At 35.4% G+C, this 22,817-nt stretch overlaps 2 protein-coding genes across 2 annotated transcripts; one reads left to right on the top strand and one right to left on the bottom strand.

Annotated features, from left to right (window-relative positions):
• Positions 1-1,477: 1,477 nt before the first annotated feature.
• LOC134847555 (restin homolog) lies at positions 1,478-22,412 on the bottom strand. The gene is made up of 8 exons (XM_063864629.1): positions 19,433-22,412; positions 16,631-16,746; positions 16,058-16,210; positions 7,049-7,248; positions 6,575-6,857; positions 6,173-6,426; positions 1,899-2,127; positions 1,478-1,723 (listed from the first exon to the last, which is right to left on the bottom strand). Exons 1-8 carry the CDS (start codon positions 22,161-22,163, stop codon positions 1,550-1,552), a joined length of 4,140 nt encoding a protein of 1,379 aa, XP_063720699.1. The 5' UTR covers positions 22,164-22,412; the 3' UTR covers positions 1,478-1,549.
• LOC134847556 (exosome complex component RRP45-like) lies at positions 7,242-11,484 on the top strand. Its single transcript, XM_063864630.1, has 4 exons — positions 7,242-7,663; positions 8,826-8,979; positions 9,275-9,556; positions 10,813-11,484. Exons 1-4 carry the CDS (start codon positions 7,385-7,387, stop codon positions 11,448-11,450), a joined length of 1,353 nt encoding a protein of 450 aa, XP_063720700.1. The 5' UTR covers positions 7,242-7,384; the 3' UTR covers positions 11,451-11,484.
• Positions 22,413-22,817: the final 405 nt, after the last annotated feature.

Below are 22,817 nucleotides of genomic sequence, written 5' to 3'. Positions count from 1 at the left end.
GTGTTATGCGATCAATAGGGACATTGATGGAGACTTGTCCGGGGAGTATGTGCCATTCTGCCAGATGACACAGCACAACCTTCCGGCGACATAAAAAAGAGTGACAAAAGGCCTTATGAACAAAAAAGTGTTGCGACGGGGGGTCAGAATGTTCTAGAATTTTTATTTTTAAAATTTCGATTGGAAGAAGAACATTTCTGAGAAATAGAGAAAAGACGGCCATTTTGAAGAAAAAGACGAAAAACAGAACCACGATAGAGATTGTGAAGAACAGTCGAGCAAGAAAATTACGAAGCCTCTTATCGTGGCAATAACACACGATAAGAACCTTAGCGACGGATTTTTGTGGAGAAGGAGGCTTCAGTGGGGGAAGAAATATACCACGGAACCCTCCCGGGACACGAATTATAAGAGATAAGAGTGTTATCTCAAGAATATTACGGGAGCGGAGGCTTGGTCCCCCAGAGACTGTCTATGTGAAGGGACTGTATAGACTGACTATATAGCTGCTATAATGTCATAGATCTTAATTAACACCGTTATTATTTAATATTTCAGAGCATGAGTAGCTAGAAAAAGGGAAAGGGTCAATCCATCTCCAATGGATTTAATATAAAACGGTCACACAAAAACATATTAAAATAGGTTGTTCGAGCCGTGTTTTTAATGACAATCACGTAGTCTGAGGATCCGAGACTCAGCTATGTGGTTGTGTTCGCATGTAAACGAAAGCTGATCAAAAGTCGTTTGACTGATGGCCTAAAAATGGTAACTTTTTACTTTGCCCTAGACAGACCAGAAAATCAACTGGCAAGGTCGAGACGGTGAAAAACGTGTAGAATTAAGGTAACTGACGCCTGCCAGTCGTTAATAGGTACTTTTTCTACGCTCCGTCGCTGTGTGATATTTGGGCGAATGTTACACTGGTGCGGCTGCCGCTGAAGCGGAAGAGCGAAAAATTGACAAGTATATAGATCTTTTTCGACCGCTAGCTTTTGAAATTCAGGGCGCGGCCGGCCCCAGCACAAGTTTTTTTTGAGCAAGCTTTGTAAGAACCTAAGCATATGCACTGAGGAACCCAGAGCAGGCAGCTTTTTAAAACAGAGAATCTCCCTGGCAATACAGATTGCGAACGCCGCTTGCGTACTCGGAACAATGAATGACAAAATAACTTTCGACGAAATTTTTTTACTTGTAACACTTGTATATTATATTATCTCGTGTCGAGTTGCGTGTTCTTATTGAAGAAACGTAACCCGTATCGATTTTAATTGAAAAGGACTTAAACGCTTGTTATCTTCTTTAATCATTATCAATTCCATATCTAAAAAATTCCAAGGATTTTGACTGGAATACATGATGAAGGGACTCATGACTGTAACCTCGGTTACTATGATACTTTTGACCTTCTGATTACCATAAAAATAAAATAATAAAAAAAAACCATCACCTCGACAAAACTCGATGCATCAATTATCTTTCTTGACATTGTTTCCCTCAAAATGAAGTTGATTCGCCTGTGTAGAAAATGCATTATAAAAATGGTACTTCAAGGTGATTTATTGTACAAATTTCTCAACTGAGTTATGAAAGCTACTGGGTTATTATCGAGGTCTGGTTGATCTCCTTGATGTAGAAGAGAAGTAGATTGTGTTCGTTTGGTCAGCAGTTTTTGATGCATTCGCCGCAGTTCGTCCTTTAAGAAGTTGTTTTCATGTAATACCTGAAGCGTAAAAGTCAATAACTAGATATTGCTTTTTTGCCTCTTTGTATTTTTTGAAGTATTTACGGCTTGGTGGTGCCTTATTTCTACAGCAGGTCTGAAAACTTTTTTTGTACAAACTTTTATGTTCTGAACGAATCAGAGGTTTGTGATTTCAAAAAAAATGGCTGCTTACTTTTTGAAGCGATTGTTCCAACTCTACTATTTCTTTCTGTTTTAGGTTAGCCACTGACACTACTTTTGTCTGAAGCTCGCCCAGGGCTGTCATGTCGCTCTGATATTTTTCTTCTAGATGTTTCGCTAGTTGTTGTGCTTTTGCTTCGCTTTCAAGCCCAACACTATTAAGCTCATCGAGTTTGGTCTTGAGAAAAGAATTTTCATCCAGAATCTTTTGCATGGATGCCCTAGAACATGTCATAAATGATTACATTATTGTTCCAAGTACTCAAAGAGGAATTAAAGAATCGTTTGTTTTATCTTTGTTTTGACTACTCCAAAAAATTCCGTTGTTCTGAGAGGTACCATCTTCAAGCTCTTCTAGCTGTTATTCGCTTTCCGAGAGAAACTATGTAAAAAACAAGGATAGCCGGTTAGTGTGCAACTAGTAGTTACTGTTCTGACCATAGTCTAAAAGAAACTAGTGTCGTTTTTTCTGCGTGCTGTGATAAAAATATCTGAACAAAAACCTGGAACTTAGGAATAGTCGACAGACATCGTAAAATTGGAAAACATTGTTGAAAGATAATTAAGAAAACAAAAAAATATTTTAAGAAATCAAAAAGTTTTTTGAATTTTGAAAGTTTTTAATTTCCAAATGGCGACAACTCCATAAGCGCTATTGTAGAGGAAGGACGGCTAAGATAAATTAACATTACGACGATGCATTTAATGCTGATTTATGACTTCATTGCTGATTTATATGCATTTTTATATCGCTGGTATGGCCCTATCCAGCTTGTGCACTTACCGTAACTAAACGGAAGGGCCCCTTGTGTAATTTAGTTTTTTTTATTATTATTTCCAAATGGCATAGAAAAAACTCCATAAACAACTTTACTGGAGTAAAACTAAGTTTTCGCTGCTATATTAAGCAAAAATATGCTATTGTAAGCCAGCTCGCTCCCATTATTTGCTCGAATTTTGACTAAAAGTCAAAAATTTTAAACCTGTCTTTCTCGATACTGGGACAATTTTTTAAAAGCCATTCGAATAGCGTCTGAAGGGCTTTAATATGATATATCACTCGAACCATATTATTTGTGCTACCTGATTTTGCTGGGAAAAGAAAAAACTAAAACACACCCGAATACAAAGTTCCTCCCCTTTTTAAATGATCAGAAAACAATAAGGAAGTTTTTGCTTTGTTGAAAAATGTTGTTAAGGATTTTTGCATCTTGAGCAATAATTTGGAAAGTGCTTACTTAAAAATTATAATAATATTTCACAGTCGATAGTAAGTGTGCTACAACCGAGCTCTAGATTTTTTCCATAAATAACTTTGCTCATAGGATTCATCTCCTCGGCAGAACAGACTGCTCGTGAACAGGCATAAATCAAGCATGTGTGAAGTTCAAATATCCACTCTACTCGAAATTCGGTTCAAGATATGCCAATTCCGATTGTATAATTTTATTTTTGCCGTTTTTCTTTCTTCAATTAATTGATATATTGGACTAAATAGGTTTCGGCTTTTGTCAACTTTTAAAGATGTTTTTTAAACTATTTTTTCATTGTCGGCTTAGTCTACGCTTGGTAAATTTTTTCCATGCTAAATTTACGCTGGAAATTGTCTTTGTCGATATGCTTTCCTCTAAATCAATTTTATTCGAGGCAAATTATAGTAGGAAAATTTTGAAATATCTATTTTTTTCTTCATTTTATGTCTACTTCTTTGCCATGCTATGTATCGCCAGTTGTGCGAAGCTTTGCTTATCCCCGGGTTGAAAATTAGCGACTGAAGTTTGTCTTGGTGCCTTAATTGCGTTACATTTGAAGAGCGGAAAAGTTTTTAATGTTTTGGGGCATTCATATTTCTTTTCATAAGAAGAGCACCTAGACTACCTTCGATAATGAAACTTGACGGCAAAGAACTTGAGACAGACAAAGAAAAATGCGATGCGTTTAATCAATTCTTCTGTAGTGTATTTACGAAAGCGGAACAAATAACCGAATTAAGTATCTTTGAAAAAGCAAAATACAACCACATCGAGCTGAATAAAGACTGCATTGAGAAAATAATGCTCGAACTAGACATCAATAAAGCAACAGGTCCAGATAATTTGGGAAATCTTGTCTACGCAAACTTAGCGAAAACAGTATCCAAATCACTCCTCCTAATTTTTCAAACTTTTTTGAATAAAGGTATATTCCCAGAAACGTGGAAATTAAGTGAAGTTGTCCCAATCTTCAAAGATGGGAACAAATGCGATATTAAAAGATACAGACCGATAAGTTTACTATGCTGCATCTCAAAAATTTTCGAAAAGGTTTTATTTGACTACATTTATGAAAGAGTGCGACATCATCTTCATAACTCTCAATATGGTTTTCGTAAAAAACGTTCAGCAATTACCCAACTCCTTGCTTACTTACATCAAGTATACCTAAATTATGATGACCAAACGACCAAAAATATAACAGCGCTCTATCTAGATTTTGAAAAAGCTTTTGACTGCAGTCCGCATCAACTTTTAATGCATAAATTGAAGTGTTATGGTTTTGGAGGAAAAGCAATTCAACTAATAGCCTCTTACTTATTTCTTCGAAAACAGTATGTGCGAATAAACAAAGCAAAGTCTAAGATATGTTACGTAATAAGTGGTGTCCCTCAAGGTTCTCTATTGGGACCATTACTTTGCATACTATATATAAACGACTTACCAGATAACTTGAATCTAGTTGACTCTTTTGGATATGCTGATGACTTTAAGGTTATAGCAACAATTCAAACAGAAATGAACTATGCCACTACTACAATTGAAAATTGGAGTAGTAAAAACCAAATGCGTCTAAATACCGGAAAATGTACTCTCGTTAATTTCAAAAACGAGCTGGAAGGTAAAATTAATAGAAATATCCTAAAAATCGAAACTGAACAAAAGGATCTAGGAATTTTAGTAACACCCACTCTCTCATGGAATGTAAATGCGTCTAAGCGTTGTCAGAAGTCGCTATCGGCTTTTTACTCACTAAAGCGTAACCTCTCTAAAAACTGTCCTATAACTTCTAAGCTAAATGCCTACACGGGATATGTAGTCCCAATTGTAGTTTATGGCGCGTCAGTAACGCACTACTCGAAATCAAACCTCCGGGCAATTGAAAAGGTTCAGCGAACGGCGACCAAATGGATGCTTAACTCACATATCCCATATAAGTGTAGACTACAAAAATTAAGAATGCTACCGCTGTCTCTGTACATTGAAATGCACGACCTCCTTCTGTTCATTTCTATAGTTCGCAATAACTACGAAATTGACATTAACCAATATGCCGAAAACAGCAAAAGCTCAACGAGACAAAATGAAAGAAACGAATATCAAATACCGAAAACTCGCCTTAAGAAAACCAACTCAGACTTCTTCATTAGATGCCCAGCACTTTTCAATGTCATAATTCGACATACCTCAAAACAGTTAACTGACATACAGAAATCGGACATAGCGGAAATTTATTGGAAATTCTTCGAAAGATACTCAGAAATGGACAGCTGTACATGGCGAATAATGTGTCCATGTGGAAACTGTAACCCAAATGGAAAACTCAGAACTCGTTAACACTAAAACTACATTTTGGGTGCCCATGGGATAACAACCCTAAATCCTGTTCTACTACTACTACATGCATTGATCATTTATCAGCACCAATGCGAACTCAACCAGATGTCAGATATATTTTCGGTATGCAGTTGTTTTTATCTTCTAGCACTGCAGTTTTGAAACTTTGAAATCCTAATTCAACCGTTCTTTCCCAAATAATTTGTTTTAAAATTCCATAAAGTAAAGGAAAATACGCTTTCTAATACCTTACTAAATGGTGCAGTAGATTTTTTTTCCGCCTTTGCCATTTTAGTGATCACCCGTTTGTTAATCTGTATAACAAATTTTTGATCTCAAGGACTCAATTTTATATTTTCATGCATTAATGTGCTCAATTGGTGATCAAAGAATGTATGAAAATCCCGTCATTTTAAGTTTCATTCGGCAGACTGAAAAATTTTTGCATCATCTTAAATCAAATTTCCATCTATTTCCTACCTTGGGTCAAACTTTCTGTATCTCGGCTCAAATACTTGAAAAATAAATTTGTTTTTTTTTTGTGGGAAAGTTTATCCAAAACGCTCTGTAGTTGATTCTTTTTTTACGCTTGAAAAATTTTTGTTATTGAAGAGTCCTAGAATTTTATTTGATCTCTTGAGAAAAGATTTAAGACTAAGTCTCATCCATGCTATACCTGTCAGTTGAAGGTTGTCTTTGAAATCTTCTCTGGGAAATGTATTCGTCCCTTTCGTCTAACTGCTTCTTAAGGTTTTGTATCTCGTGTTCCTTTCTCGCTAGAGCTGCTGCTACGTTTCCGCTGGGCGTTTCAGATCTGGAGAAGGCATCACTAGAGTTTATTGAACTTGACCTGTTTGGACTCGAAATGCGTTCTGGAGATCTTTCTCCGATTGAGGCGCTACTGTTGCATCCTACGTCTTCCAAGTAAGCCTGAAATTATCGAGTCAGTAAACCTCATTTTACTTTTACGGTGCAGGTTTGAAAATATATTGCCGATTTAATTGTCATATTAGCTGCTGCTTTGTTCTAATTAAACCACATTTGTTGGTAGCCTGTATTTTCAAAGAAACATTCCGACCTTGATGGTATGCAAGTAGCTCCTCAGATTCTGAACACTAAGTTGGTCGTGTGCCATGTTTAATTGTGGCGTAGAAGAGTACTCTGAGCTGAAACCAGTGTCCTCTGTCAGAGTACGGTTGGTCCCTAGAGTAGGCCAGCTTGTATCACATCCAATCACACCTAGATGTCCTCTCATGTTAACTGGGGAAAGGTTTCTGGAATCGATCACTGGAGTTGAGGTTGGAGTGTGGGTGGGAAAGTTGGCCTGGTTTCGCTGGTGTTTGCGTTGGACGCGTGGTCTTCTACAAATTATACGTGAATTTATCAGCAATCTCTTTCTTTGTTTATCAACTAGAACTTTCTGTTACTTTGATTCAAATCGGCATCTTTTCATCTTGATTTACAAGACTGATTACGATTCGCGATAAGTTTTTGTTTTCCAGAATGTGGAAAAATGCGGGAAATGAGTGTATAATAAGGAAAAATTGAATACCTTAATGACAATGAAGATGCTATGGACGATATTTTTTCGTTGATTTCATCAAGCACCTCAACTTTGGTGTCGAGTTTCCTCTTGAGCTTGTTGTTCTCGTCACTCAACTCACTGTTTCTCTGTTTCAGATTGATTACTTGTTCTTGGAGTTTGTCCTTTGACTCTGGATTCACGGCATGTCCTGATGATGCTGGCTTGACCTGAAGAAACAAGAACGAACTATTTCTTGTTAAAAAAAGAAAAACGAGATAAAAACTTCTTCATAGTTTGATTAATTTAAATAACTGACCAGAAAAGTGAAAACGGAAATATTTGAATCATTTGGCGCTTCTAAGCATGCAAGCGAGGGAACCTATTGTCAGTAATTCGGAACGACTTTGTGTGCATGAGTTATTACTCAACAAGAAAAGATTAGATGGCCGAAAGCAGTTAGAGTTTAGAAATTTAGAATTGACGTTCACAGATCAGCTTGGAGGTTGTGTTGTTGATTTGGGAGATACCAAAGTGTTTTCTCAAGTGTCATGTGACATCGCGCGACCTAGGCCTACTAGACCACATGAGGGGCTCTTGTTTGTCAATTTGGAATTCTCGCCAATGGCTTCGACATCTTTCGAGGTTTGTGGTATTTGACTTTTTAAAATAGTGACCCACTAAGCATAGTGGTAATAGCTTATATTTATATACGGCTTATATTTTATCGGCTTACTAACCCTAATTTTGGATCGTTCGAGGTAACCATAGTTTGTATGCTTTCCTCCATATCGCACAAAGCTGAATAGATTTCTCAGAATAGATTTAATAGTTAAAGTTTTTCATGACAGTAATTTTTATTTTCGCTTGATAATTGTTTTTGAAGTTTCATTAAACGCCGTCGAATGTGTTTCTGGACATATTTTCCGCAAATGGAACATCGGACAATATTTTGAAGTTTTTCAAATTGTGGCTTCCTGTGATGTCCAGTTTAAAAAGTTCAACCAATGTTTTAACCATTAACAAATGAAATTTTTTAAAACCGAATTGGTTTAAACCAATTTGTTTTTAATTAGTGATAAAACATAAATACCCTCAAACCTATAGTAAATGATGCAAGTTTTGAAAGTAGTCGGCCCGCAAATTTAATCGGACGCTATCAAGTAAATCGCCAAAATTGCTAATTATCAATCGATGGAGCATGACTGAGTAAAGGTTTGGTGTGGCGTGGAAAAAAATGATTCCTTGGCCTAACTTAGATTCAGAATACACTTGGCTATTAGTTAAATCAGTTTAACAAACCCTTTTTTAACCAATTGGTTAAACCAATTGTTAAATATTTGGTTATATTGGACGTCACTGGTGGTTTCTTCGAAATTTTTTCCGTTTTTTTTTTGGACTTAGTGGCTCTCCTTTGCTTTCCTGTCTGCTAACTTGTAATGCTATTTTTCTGGTATCGCAAATTAAGCGAAGCTCCGCTTTGCCTCTGTGTAATAAAAATCTGATGGGCTAAAGAATAGTTTTATATAATTTTTTAAAGGAGCTGGGAACAGACGTAGTTAGATATGGTCATCTTTATCTAGCCAATGCAAGGCCCTAACACGCTTTTGGATCTGGAAATCGTGGGTATTATTTCTACGGATTTTGGCCGATGATTCCCAGATTAATCCTTGTTTCATAGATCCAGGATTCAATGGTCAAATAGCTGAAGCTGATGCGCCCTTAAAAAAACGAGTAGTTCTCGGTGTGTGATAGTAATTTAGTTTGAAGTCGTCGCCTGTAATCGAAAGATGTCTTTATTCGTCAGGCAGAGCGCACAAATGAGCTGTCGATAGAAGCTAATCGGATCATCGAGAGGTGTCTGGTGGACTCGCATTGTCTGGACATGGAGTCCCTATGCATCATCAGTGGAGAAGTGGTCTGGGAGATCAGACTGGACATCCGGGTACTTAATCACGAAGGTCAGTTTCTTCAATCAAGTATTTTACCAATTGCCAAAGTGAACAAAGTTTTCCAGGCAAGTTAACAAAGCTCACTTTCCGTAACGGTGTGAAGTGTAACTAGCATCTATCCACAAGTCTAATCCACTTCGATGGAAATGAAACAATGACTCTTTATAGCATTATTTATTTTTTTCTCAAATGATACCAACAAAATACTTTGATTTTTGTTGCGTGATCTTTGAGTTTGTGTCGGCTCACTTTTTGGTAAATTGGATTTCGGTAATTTAAGAAAATTGATTCGTGTTCTTCCTAGGAAATCTCATAGACGCATGTTGCATATCAGCCATTGCAGCTCTCTCTCACTTCAAGAGGCCAGACGTCACAGTCTATGCCTCGGAGGAGATCCAGGCACTCGAAGACACAAACGAACAACAAGGAAGTTTCCACGGCAGGATGAAGTTCCATAGCAGTAAAGAGAAGGCTCTTGTTTCTCTGAATATACAGCATATCCCAGTTTGTGTTACCCTCTGTTTTTATGATCAGGGAAAACAGTACATAGTGGATCCCACGAGACTCGAAGAGATGAATTTGGAAGGTTAGTTTTGGAGTAACCGGAATGATTGATTGATTGATGTGGGCTTGGTTGTAATAATTACACTTGCGAAATAGTGTATCAGTTCGAACCTTCTTTTTTTCCAACCTACGTCGCAAATATTGGTGCCACTTTTAGGGCACGCTTACAGCTTTTTGACAGCATGTGCTTTTACATTCGAATAGAAATAAATTAACACAGTTTATGCATTCTTAATCCATCAAATGAACCGAAAATAGCTATTTTTCAAACAACATCACCATAATGAAAACTCGATTTCGGAAATTTTCTAACTGAACATATCTCGCAATTTTTTTAAATGCATAATTTATACATAGTGTGGCTTTATGCTTTGCGATTTGTTACATGCAAAGTTAGTGTGGATGTTTGTTTTTCCATATTATTTCTTGCAAAATTCAGTCTATTTGTATTTGGTGCCACTTTTGCTGAATGGTTTGGCAATTTATTAGCATATGTAGCTGCTTTATTCGTGAATAGTGTTTGTCGGTTGTTAGGCTTGCGTGGCTGAATGGATAGTGCGTGAGACTCAAAATCTCTTGATTGCATTAGGTCACAGATTCGAACCCTACACGTAGCCGATCTTTTGCTGATTCGAGGCGTATTTCTACTTTCTTATATCACTTAATTGAGCTGCTTTTTGGCCGTGTTCTCCCAAGTGTTTGCGAAGTGCAGCTTCGCTTCTGTGTTTATTTTGTAAATGACGACTCTGACACCGCTTCTGCTTTTTTGTCTATGAGTTTGGTTTTTTCCAAAAACATCTATAATATTACCGAGCGAATCTTTCAAGCGCTGTTATGAACGAATTCAGATGCTTTTGATTCAAGATTTTTTTTTCATATCAGGGTCGACAGAAAAAAAAGAAGTGCTGTTTAACACTTTATTTTGAACACTTTTCACGCGTTTTGATTCTACTGTTCTTTTTTGAAATTAAATAACAATCGGCTGATTCCGCGGAACATTCTAGAATATTTTCAGGAGCGATGATCTGTCAATTATTATTGATACATCCTCTCAGACTTGAGAAATATTGTGGAAGCTGAAAAGTTGGTAACTTGCTTTTCGCATGAAATCGCATGAGTTGATTTTGTGCACATATTTTCTATTCATTCAGGAACCTAGAAAAAAACAGTTTTTTTTTTTAAAAACCAATATTTTAACGTTTTTTGTACGAAAAGTTTTAAGCGTTTTTTTTTGCTAAAAAACAGTTGTTTGCCAGCGCTACATATGATTGTGTTTAGGAAAGATGGTAGTGGCAGTTAACAATCAGAAAGAAGTCTGCACATTGCATCTCTCATGTGGAGGCCTCATGCTTACAAGAGACGACTTCCTATCCCACGTGCACAAGGCCAGCACTATATGCAGTCAGAACCTCATCGTCAAAATCAAAGAGAAGTTGAAGGAAAACGCAGAATGGCAGAAGACACAAAGTCTGCAGAAACAACTGGAATCGAAAATGAAAATCAACCACGAAGTTCCAATTGCGCCTTTGAACGAAGGACAAGCTTATGTGGAGCAATTAAATAGTGAAGTTACTAAATCAAAAAAGAAACAATCAAAAGATAATGTCGTAAATGATGCGAAAGTTAATGAAAATTCAGGCAAAGGAGACGCTTCAGAAGACTATAAAGTTCACCGTAAAAGGCAGAATGTTGCAGCTTTGGTTCAGAATAGTTCAAATTGGAAAATTGGCAATAATTTGACTTCAACCGGAAAAGTTTTCACTAACAAAAAAGAAGGATTTGCATCCTTGATGGATGAAGCAGATCATGATGAAATTGAACTGAATAAAGATCAAACTGTTCCCCCTCCAAACTTAGATAATGATGACGTTGAATTTAGTGATGATGAGGAAGATAGTGTACAAGTTATTCTATAGCGACAAGTTTGTTTTCAGTTGAAGTTTTACTCATTGTTTTTTAGGGAAAGCTAGACCATGCACTAAGAGCTAAACGAAACAAACATAGCCGGTTACTGTGCAGGTAGCACTGAAAGTTCCGACCATATTCTGTAAAAAACTACAAAAAAAAAGTTTTCTTTTTGTTTTCAAATTAGTGTAGTTTTTTCTGCGTGGTGTGATGAAAAATCTGACGAAAAACTGTAATTGAGGCATATTCGACAGTCATAGTAATATAGGCAAGCATGACATAAGTTTTTGAAGAAAATTGACTAGAACAAAATTCTTTTTCAATAATTTTTTGCTCAGAATTTTGAAAAATTTTTGATTCCCAGAATGGCATTAACATCGTCCAAAAACCATTTTTTTCGAATAAAATTAAAATTAGGCATAAATAAGTTATTGTAAACGGCCTAATTAAGCGTACTCGGTCGCTTTACTTCTCCAAACTTAGACAAAAAATTATACATTTTAAAACGGTTTTTCTCGACTCAGTGAAAACGTTTCCGAAATTTTTGAATGTTTGAATCATGACTGAAAGGGTTTTAAAATGATGTATCACTCAGTTCTCTCCGATTATTCTTTGTGGGAGCTGATTTTGCGTGGAAAACAAAATGAAAGAAAACAAGGATAGCCGGTTACTCTACAAGTAGCACAGAATGTTCCGACCATTTTTTTCCCCAAATCAGTTTTTTCTGCTTGGTGTGATAAAAAGATCTGATGTAAACATATAATGTAGGCATATTAGACAGTCATAGTTTTTGGTTCCTGAAATAAAGCTAAAAAAACTTCAAAAAATTAGTTGCTTATAATTAAGTTTTAAGTGCTTAAATGAGGCATAATGCAGCTGCTTCAAGCCGGCTTGCTTGCTTTATTCGGTCGAATAAAGAGACGAATAAAAAGACGAAAAATCAAAATTTTCAAACCGGTTTTTCTCAACTTGAGAATTTTTTTTTTGGAATTTTTCAATTTGGTCCGCGTCACCACTGAAAGGGCTTTAAAAGGATATATCACTCAACCAAACCCGATGATTGTTTGTGGCACCTGATTTTGCGTGGAAAACAACTAAAACATCCTTGTAAAAAGTTCATCCCATTTTCAACAAAAACGGATACAAAATTCCTCCCTATCTCTCAAATGGTCGGAATGATATCCAAAAAGTTAATTATTAAAGAGTTTTCAAATAACTAGGCGTTCTTTACAGTGATCATGTGCTCAAAAACATAGCATTTTTAGCTTTTCTATTTGTGGTCTGGCCGTGTAAATAAAACTTTTGAACCCTCAAGTGATTTAAGGGATGAAAACGTAAAAAATGAAATAGAAACTATATCGAACGCAAAATTTTATGTTGATTAATGATTCACCCTTCTGTTATTGAGTGTATTGCATCCAGGTGTTGTCTTTTTGTGTTGAAACATTCACAAAGTGCATCATTTTACTTCATAAGCGCATCAAGCTTATGCTTCTACTTGAGCTCGCTAAGGGTAGAGGTAAATCTGCTGCTTGGACATGGACAAACACGGGTCTAGGGCTCGAGTTCGGTTAGAAGCCGTATATTTGGACTTTCCTGTTAGAATAATTAAAGCTGTCGGGTTATTATTTGACTCGTTTCTAGTCTCCCGATTTCACAGCATGGCGTTTTTTCCACAAATTTAAAATTATTTAAGCAAATTTTATTATAATTGAAAGTCAATTTAATTAATTTTTGTAACTAACAGAATCACTGAATCAACTCGATTAAAGTAAACTGTTCGAGCCTTCAGTTGCAACGTACTTGAGAATGTCTGCATCTTAGATTTTGGTGCAATTCTATGTTTGTAGAACTAAAGCAATGCAAATTGTAAAAAAATGATTAATTGTATTGTTTGCAAATTGTTTATTCGAGTTTGTAAGATCCGCAAGAATGTTTGGTAAAAAAAAAATTGGACAACGTATTTTGAAACTCGACATTTTCAAAAGTCCCAAAGTTCAAACAGACCAAATAAATCAATTTTACCGGTGCAAATTAGGCTACTATTGAACCGGGTGCACCAATAAAATTGATTTAACTGGCCTGTATGTGTTTTGAGACACTTGGAAACGTCGTGTTTCACGTTACATATTCCAACATATTTCATATTTGTTTACAAAATATTCATACGTCACGTTGAGCGTCTACTCGAGTAATGATGGTAGGCTTAGCTATTTTGCAACCAATTACTAAGTGTTTAAAAAGTAGTTATTTCAAAGCATTTAATCAAAAACGTGGTCCCAAACTCAGAAGAAAGTTTCACCTATAATCAAATATCTCCAAGTTTTAAGAATGCGAAAACTTGGGCGTTTTACAAGTTTTGCAATAAGTATATCATGCTTGTTTCCATTAACGCTTAGCGCAAATATTAGAAAACGCCCAATATTTGCGCTAAGTATCTCCAAGTTTTAAGAATGCGAAAACTTGGGCGTTTTACAAGTTTTGCAATAAGTATATCATGCTTGTTTCCATTAACGCTTAGCGCAAATATTGGATTTGTCGGTCTGAGAAATCATTCCAGATTGATTTTCACATTTCCATATCTTCCTTTTTTGATGATCAAGTAAAACTAAAAATCTCTCAAATACTAAATCCACGCTTCTATTATTCTAACAACGCTGCTCGTATCAAGGCAAAGCCCTAAATGTTTCGACTGCCTTTTAAGGTTTATGAAGCAGTACTAACACAAAAAAAATCAAATGTAAACAAACAAAATGAATTTTTTTTTCGAAAATTTGAAATTTTTTATAAAAAATCATCCCCTCACACGCCATATAAAGTACAAAATGATCGATTTCGCTCCTTGTAACAAATAAATTATGGCAAATAAGCTTCCTTCAACCAATTTGGAACAATTTCTAAGACGGATTAAATCTACGCTTACGCGTTAATAGCGCGAAATATATCGCGCGTTAATTGTCCCAAATTGGCCAAAATGCCAATCTTTAAGCCCCCATAACTTTACGAAAAATGATCAAAGGTAAAATATCTTTTCAAATTTGAGCTTAGGACAACAATACCTTTCGAATGATATTAAAAGTTCCGTCAAAAAAGGCTAATTAAAAAGTCGAAATTTGTCTGAAGAAAAAAAACCTACCCCGAGCTCAAATATTCCGTTACTTTCGTATCGAAAGTCGGAACAATCAGCTAAGAAACGGTAGTCACCATTGCCTAGGTAGTTAGCTAAACAGAATGCTCTGACAAGGGAGATGTGGTCCGAAAGAAAATTGTTATTTTTGTCTTGCAAATTTTGCGCTCTTTGTGTTGGATGGGAATGTGAAAAAAAATGCTCAAAAAATATTTATATACAGAATGTAAAAATGAAAGTCCGAAGTCGCGCATACTAATGTTTTCTAATTTTTAGTTAGTTTTTTAACTTTTCCCAGCTAAGAAAACGTTCAGAATGAAACAAGATCTCTCTAATTAATCCGACTTTCGATACGAAAGTAACGGAATGTTTGTGCTCAGGGTGTTTTTTTTCTTCAGACAAATTTCGACTTTTTAACTAGCCAGTTTTGACAGAATTTTTTTTTTATCATTCGAAAGGTATTGTTGTCTTAAGCTTAAATGTGAAAAGATATTTTACCTGTGATCGTTTTTCGTAAAGTTATTGGGGTTTCAAAGTTGGCATTTTGGCCAATTTGGGACAATTAATGCGCGATATATTTCGCGCTATTAACGCGTAAGCGTAGATTTAATCCGTCTTAGAAATCGTTCCAAATTGGTTGAAGGAAGCTTATTTGCCATAATTTATTTGTTACAAGGAGCGAAATCGATCATTTTGTACTTTATATGGCGTGTGGGGGGATGATTTTTTATAAAAAAATTCAAATTTTCGAAAAAAAAATTCATTTTGTTTGTTTACATTTGATTTTTTTTGTGTTATTACTGCTTCATAAACCTTAAAAGGCAGTCGGAACATTAAGGGCTTCGTCCTGATACGAGCAGTCTTGTTTCTTTCTGAAATCATCACCATTGTAGAAACATTCTGTTGTTTTAGTTGCACAGCCACTCGCTACTCTCTGTAGTTCATTTTTTGAGAAAACACTTTCTTGGTCCAATTTTGGTCGAAAAATTATTCGAAAGACAAGTTGCCTGTTGAACATATTTGTAAAACTACATCACGATATTTTTTATTGTTCTTTTTGGAACTATGAATGAAAAGTTTCAATATGATATATCGCTCGACTCATCTGACGTTCACTTGTGTTGTCTGATTTTGCCTGAGGAAAACCCTAGATCAAAAAACCCCCATACTTGGGGTTAGCAGAAACAATAATAAAATAATTTTCAGTGAACAAGTAAAGGTAAATAGAAATGTTCGAGAATGTACAAACTAGACTTGTTTGAGTTGTCGAAAAATGATGGTCATTTCACAAAACCTGTCGACAAATTTTTCTCGAAAATAATGACAAATTTTTCTCGAAGATTTGTTTGGTAATCAGTCCATAAGCCACCGGAGTGTTTCAGTTACATTAAAAGTAGAACTTCTTTTGGAAAAAAGTTCTAAATCCTAAACCTCTCCAGATCTACTAAGAGGCTAGAAAACACATAAAATAGACTTTGGGCTTTGCCTTACCTTATCATTAGCCTCTTTGGTTTCATTGACATTTCTGGCAGTCTGCTCGTAATGTGTTTTCATCTGCACCAAGGTGGTCTGAAATCGCGCACACTCTTGTTGCGATTCAAAAAGCACTTGAGAGAGATCTTCCTTCTCTTGAGAAAACTGCGCCTGAAAGATTTTTTAAAAAGTCTAGCGTTAAGTAAATCTAACAAAGCTTTTCCTTCTGACTTTTTCGAAACATCAATATTACACAGAAGTATCCGATTTTTTTTTCAAAACCCGCCATCTTTAATTGCTTGACATTGAAGAATAAATAGATATTATTGCCCACAAAAACATTATATGTTGCCATTGAAAAAATCCAAAAGAATTTTTGCCAAATGTGGTCAGCCTTGGGTTTCAGTGGCGCTACAACAAGTTCTAATTTGCTGAATTATAAAAAGTACGTCAAAAATTTTAACCACGTCGAAAATTTCTTGCGCACGCCACTGGTTAAAATTTTTAACAAAGAATGATCTTTCTTTTGCATTTTAAAATTTTTTTAGCTTTTTATCTAAGGCGATTATAAATTTTATGGTTGAATCATACCTTGACCATGTTGAGTTCGACCTCCAGGTTGCCATAACTCGTCCTTAGCTTCTCAATTTCGTCATCGATTGTTTGATTCATCTCTGTTTGAACATCAATTTCCCTGAATGATGGACCTAAAATACATCGACAAAAATTAAGAATATTCTCTCGCTCTCGTCCTCTGCTTCAAAATGAAACTTATAGTTGTTGTTTCTCTGGCATGGTTCATGTAGTGCTCATGATTGTATTTTTCGACAGTTAGCTCACAAAATTTTATATGCTAAATCAGAAGCAAAGGACAACAAGACTGATCATATATTAGGGTAAGAAAAACTAAAAATTTTCCTACTGTCCTTTAAGTTGGTCCCCAATATTTTTATTTAAGAAAAAGTTTTATAACCTTAATATTTCTGGGCTCTCAATGTAAAATCTTAAGCGTTAAAGTTTGATTCGTAAAAGGAGAAATTTTGACTTGAGTTTGAAACAGTTTTGTGTGCGGGATAATTATTCGAAATACGCCGTCAGCCTCATAAGCATAGTTTTCAAGTATTACTAAGGGGGGGGGGGGGGGGGGGGTAGGAAACTAGACGATAAGCAAATTAGACGTGACCAACAAAAACAAAATTAGACGTTAAATTGTTTTTGCAAAACTAGCATTTTAGACGGAAAGCAAAGGGCTAACAAATCATATTGCTTAAAACAAGTTTTCATAATTACAAAAATAATATATGATCCCATTGCACATCAAAATATTTATCTCAATTGATTTATAAAAAGTTAATTTCAAGATTATAAAACTTCTTTGAAATGCATAAGTTATACAATTGAGGCATGTGAAAATTGCGGAAGGTGAAAATTGCGGCATGTGAAAAGTTGGTTTGCATTTAAGAAAGCTGAACGAAAGTTAATTGTAGGCGGTAAACAAATTTCAGACACGAACAAAACAATTACGTCTATTTTCCCATATTTGTAACTTTGCAACGACGTCTAAATTCGTTTTTGTTGGTCTTGTCTAATTTGTTTTTCGTCTAATTTCCTAGGCCCCTCTTTGACCCTACTTAAACTGCTTGTTTAGTATCCCACTTAATAATGGGGCCTAGGAAATTGGACCAAAAGCAAATTAGACGTGACCAACAAAAACGAATTTAGGCGTCGTTGCAAAATTACAAATATGGGAAATTAGACGTAATTGTATTGTTCGTGTCTGAAATTTGTATGCCGCCTACAATTAACTTTCGTTCAGCTTTCTTAAATGCAAATCAACTTTTCACATGCCGCAACTTTCACATTCCGCATTTTTCACATGCCGCAATTGTATAACTTATGCATTTCAAAGAAGTTTTATAATCTTAAAATTAAGATTTTATAAATCAATTGAGATAAATTTTTTGATGTGCAATGGGATCATTTATTATTTTTGTAATTATAAAAACTTGTTTTAAGCAATAAGTTTTGTTAGCCTTTTGCTTTCCACCTAAAATGCTAGTTTTGCAAAAACAATTTAACGTCTAATTTCGTTTTTGTTGGTCACGTCTAATTTGCTTATCGTCTAGTTTCCTAACCCCTGGTCAAAGAGCATTTCAGACAATGCGTAGCAAATCCGCATGAGGAGCACAGAAGCTCAATTACCATTCCAACTCTACAACTTTCTTCCAGGTTAACTATTCTGAACACACTTGTCCTTCGGTTTTTTTAAGCAAAAAATCTTAATTCACCACAATACATTGAATGCGCTTGCGATTAGCAAGCTTTATAAAATCGGATTGTGAACTTTTTCTCGGGCTAACAACTTGGTTAACAGATTCAATTGAATCACTTGGTTCATAGTTAATTAAACTTTCTCAACGACTCTGGCAAATTTCGTCTGGAGGTTATAAACTGCGCCCAGAACAGCAAAAGTCGTTGGTTTGATTCTGACCAGGACCTATTTTTATAGCCCGAACAGGAACTATTCCGCTTGAAAAAAATGTCACAAAAAATGTTTTGTCGGCTTAGTTGTCATTCTTTTACTATACGCAAATTTTTTTGAAATTTTTTTCTGTATTTTGATTTGCTCCTGCAATTTGAAATTTTAAAATCCTTGACTTTGCATATTTTACTTTATTTTTTTCCGCTTGGAAACTTTATTCGACCCCAATTCATACAATTCGTGCTCTTGATCCTCATCCGGCATAAGCGGCAATTTTATGCTTTAGCCGTGGTCGCAAACCAAAAATGTTAAAAGAACTTAACGAATGTGCACTGCAACTGTTACAATAACCGAACAATGTGAAATGATATGAACGCTATTCTGGTTAGTTAAGGTGTTTTTGTTAAGGATGAAAAACATTATATAGTTAATGTTTTTGATGTTTTTATTATAGTTAATTGGTTGACATTTGAAGTTCATTACACTATGACATTGCTAGAACATTTTTCAAAAATGAAGTTAGTCCACATGCAAGCGGCAGTGGAAAAGCGATGAAACTTCCCAATTGTTTCTGTCTGAACTTTTTTGCCTAAAAATAATGGTTAAAGGGTAATTCTGACACGAAAAAGAAACTCAATAAAAAAAAACAGAGATTAGTTTTTGGAAAACTAAAGTATCCTTTCTTGTGAATTGTTTTTTTTTTGGCTTTTTCTCAATCCTGAAATACAATGCTGCTGCTGAAATCCTACCAATCCAAATGCAAGTTTTTCTTAAGATTTCGTCGATTTCATTACACACCGATTGATGCGATGTCAAAACAGTTTTTTAAGCAAGAAACATAGGTTTAAGTATTACTTTGATAGTGTTAAAAACATCAACATCATGCAAAATTACTCTCAATATAGACTTACGTTTGTTTGATTCTTCGCCATGACTCACGGTAGATGTTTGAGTTTCGTTTACTTCGCCACAAACCATTTCTGTCTGAATGCCAGTAGTAGCAACCAAATGTCTGAAATCACTAGTTTGCACAGTTTTTTCCTCCGAAGTTAGAGTACTTCCACGCTTGCTGTCTTCAATTTCTTTTAACCTCTCTTCAGAGCTTAAGAGCATCTGAACTACTTCTAGCATTTGGTTTTCTTTTTCTTCCAGTTTGAATTGCAAGATGGAGTTAAATCTAGTTTTTTCCTCAATTAACTTAGCCTCGTGACTTTCAGTTTTTTCACGTAGTTCACACTGCAGCTTTTCGATACTTTCTTGATACTTCTGAACAGATTTTGACAAATCTTCTTCTGTTTCTAGTAATTTCTCTAACTCTGATCTCTGTTTTTCAGCACTTAGATGGATTATTTTCAGATCGTTATCCAATTTTTGTTTTGATTCTAGTAGTACTTCACTTTCTGTTTCCAATGCTGATATCCTGTTTTTCAATTTCGCATTTTCGGTTTTTATTGTAGTCAAAATAGCTCCCAGCTGTTCAGTTTTTTGTGAATGCTCTTTTTCCTTTGAAACCAGGTTTTCTCGATGTTTATTTTCCAATTCTGAAAATTGAGATGTTTTTTCTTCAAGAGTCAATTTTAACTTTTCAATTTCTATATTGGCGTTACTTAATGCATTCGATGCACTCAATTTTTCTTGTTCTAAATGAGAAATTTCATCATATTTTTGCTGAAGTTCATTTTCAATGCTTCCTATTTCAGCTATCTTAATTCTGAGCTCCTCGTCTTTCGAATGATTGTCTTCCGAGAGTTTTTTCAATCTGTCGGCCACATTTTGCATGTTTTCTGATTGCTCGTTGAAATCGTTCACGACTTTCTTGATTTGTTCGTCTTTTTCATCGATTGTCTTCAAGCTTTCACTTTTTATCAGTTCATTTTGTGACGTCATTTCAAACAACTGTGAGTTGAGAGCGTCCAACAAACAACTGTTTTGGTCTATTTCGCAAATTTTGTCCACAACCATATTTTGCAAGTTTTCGTTGTCTTCGTTCGCTTTTGTGTAGTCTGCAAGTAGTAAGTCGTAAATGACTTTGTCAACAAACTCAGTCTCTGTTTGAGCTCCGAACGCTGACAATTTTTTGCTGTCGGTTTGATCGGTTTGAATGGAACATTCAATTGATGTAATAAAAACTTCGGGAACGGATTGCAGTTCATAATTTTTTGATAGGTCCAAACAAATATCTTCATCAACATCTTTGGGCTGAGATAAAGTCTGAATTTCCTGGTCTATAAAATTTTTATCGAATTTTGCGGTCTGAGTTTCGCTGATTTTTATGTTTAGCGATGATTTTTTGAGCTGTTCCAGTTGTTTTTGTATTTTTTGAATTTCGAAGTTTTTATTTTCGATATTTTTCTCCAAATCCGTTATCAAATTAATACTGGACTCCACTTCAAGTTTCAGGTTTTCATTTTCATTTTTGAGATCTGATAAACTTGCTTGTTTAGTTTCGTCGTCTTTTTCTTGGCGAGGAGAATCTTTTTGATCATTGTCTATGTCACATCTATCCGTGTAAAACTTCAGATCTTCATTTAAATATTCTATTCGCTGTTTCAAAAACTCAATTTCCTTCAACAAGTAGTCTCGTTCTATTGAGAATTTGTTCCATTGAGATTTGGTTACTTCTTTTAACTTAACATTTTCAATCCTTAGTTCGGACATTCCGAACCTCGATTTTTCCTTGAACTCGTCAATATCTGCTAGAATATCTTCCAAGAATCTTTCTCGCTCTTCGAGTTGATTCACTAGACTCTCGTTCTGTTCTTCCAGAGTTTGGCATCTAATTTGGAGTTCTGTTCTTTCCGACAGTTTTCGTTGGATCAATCGCTTGTTATCTGTGCTCAACAAAGAGAGGTCTGTGATCGATTTACTTGTGGCGTCTTGCTTTAAAGATGTACACATTTCGCTGCTTACTTCATTTTCGGGCTTAGAATCAGAACACAAATTGTCGATTTGCGCTTCTGGAAGTTTTTCTTTTTGCTGAATTAAAGTTACATCTTCATGATTGTCAAGTTCGCCATTTGCTTCATTTTTTCGTTGTGATGCTTTCGGTTTGTGCTTTTCACTGGACCTTTTTGCTTCCTCTTCTTTAAAATGACCAGCTTCGACTTGATTTTTATCTGCAACTGGTCCGTCGCCAAGTTCGACAGAAGAGTTATGAATGTCTTTCGAGCCTAATTGACAGATGTTTTGCATGGCAATTTTTTTCAGTTCTCTATCAGGATTGGGTATAATATCGTCGACATTTGAGCCGCATGTTGTCATATAGACGTTTTGCTCCGAAATTTCGTTTCCTAAGTTTTGAGTTTGATCTATGATTTGAGTGTTTTGATCCGTTACCTCTGTTCTTTCACCTTCTGAACGATCAGTTCGATCATCAAGTTTTAATTCCTCCTGAACACTTTTATTGAAATTTTCTTTTTCTTCGTCCTCACTCGAAGCATTTTTTGCCTCCTTAAGCACTGATGGAATTAGTTTTAGGTATTCATCTTCGCAATGGTTAGAAATAAAAGACTCAGTTTTTTGGATCACTGGACTTTTTTGTTCGGTGGACTCTGTAATAACCTCGAAAGATCTGTCCGAAGAATCGAACGAATTTTCAGGATTCTTAGAAACATCTATCGAACTCTCAGTCTCTTCAGACATAATTGCTACCCCTTGGCCTGTCTTAAAACTGAATTGAAGATTTAACTAATCAGTTGTGCAAAAAAATTGGAAAACATAATAAGTTGTGAAGCATATAATCAAGAATAATGGAAAAATGTTTGTTGTATGAGACTTCCAATCAATTCACAGCATCGATAAAACTGAAAAAAATCACTGGACAGAAATGTTCGAATTGAAGAATATGTTTTTTAGTTGATTGTAATATATGATTATTATAGAGAGACTAGTTTTTTTCAAGACTGTGTAAAAGAGTAATTGAACATTGTTCAATCGTGTTGAATTTATCTCAGGTATTGTAAATCATGAATGCAATTAATCAATACAAATGAAACTGATGCTTACTTACTCACAACGTTGAGCAGCTTCAAAGAAGCGCTTATGAGCAACCACAATGCGTGTTTTGTTTTTAAAGTCTGATTTTTGGTAGCCAACTTTGAGCACCAGGTTTCTTAGAGGGGAATTTCAGTGTTAAATGCAGGCTCACCGTCAAAACAATTGAATCTAAAAGAATCAGTCATTTATGGCCCAGTCTGAACTGCAATTTTTCAATGGCTCCTTTTGAGTTGATACAGGCAGCAAAAATCTGGAACTATTATTAACGGCAGCTGGAGCGACCACCTTCCCCTCCTTAAC

The sequence above is a fragment of the Symsagittifera roscoffensis genome, chromosome 6 (assembly GCF_963678635.1).
Source record: "Symsagittifera roscoffensis chromosome 6, txSymRosc1.1, whole genome shotgun sequence".
Taxonomy (NCBI): Eukaryota; Metazoa; Xenacoelomorpha; order Acoela; family Convolutidae; genus Symsagittifera; species Symsagittifera roscoffensis.
Note: the sequence above shows the minus strand (reverse complement) of the source record. Positions and strands in the feature narration are given on the sequence as shown.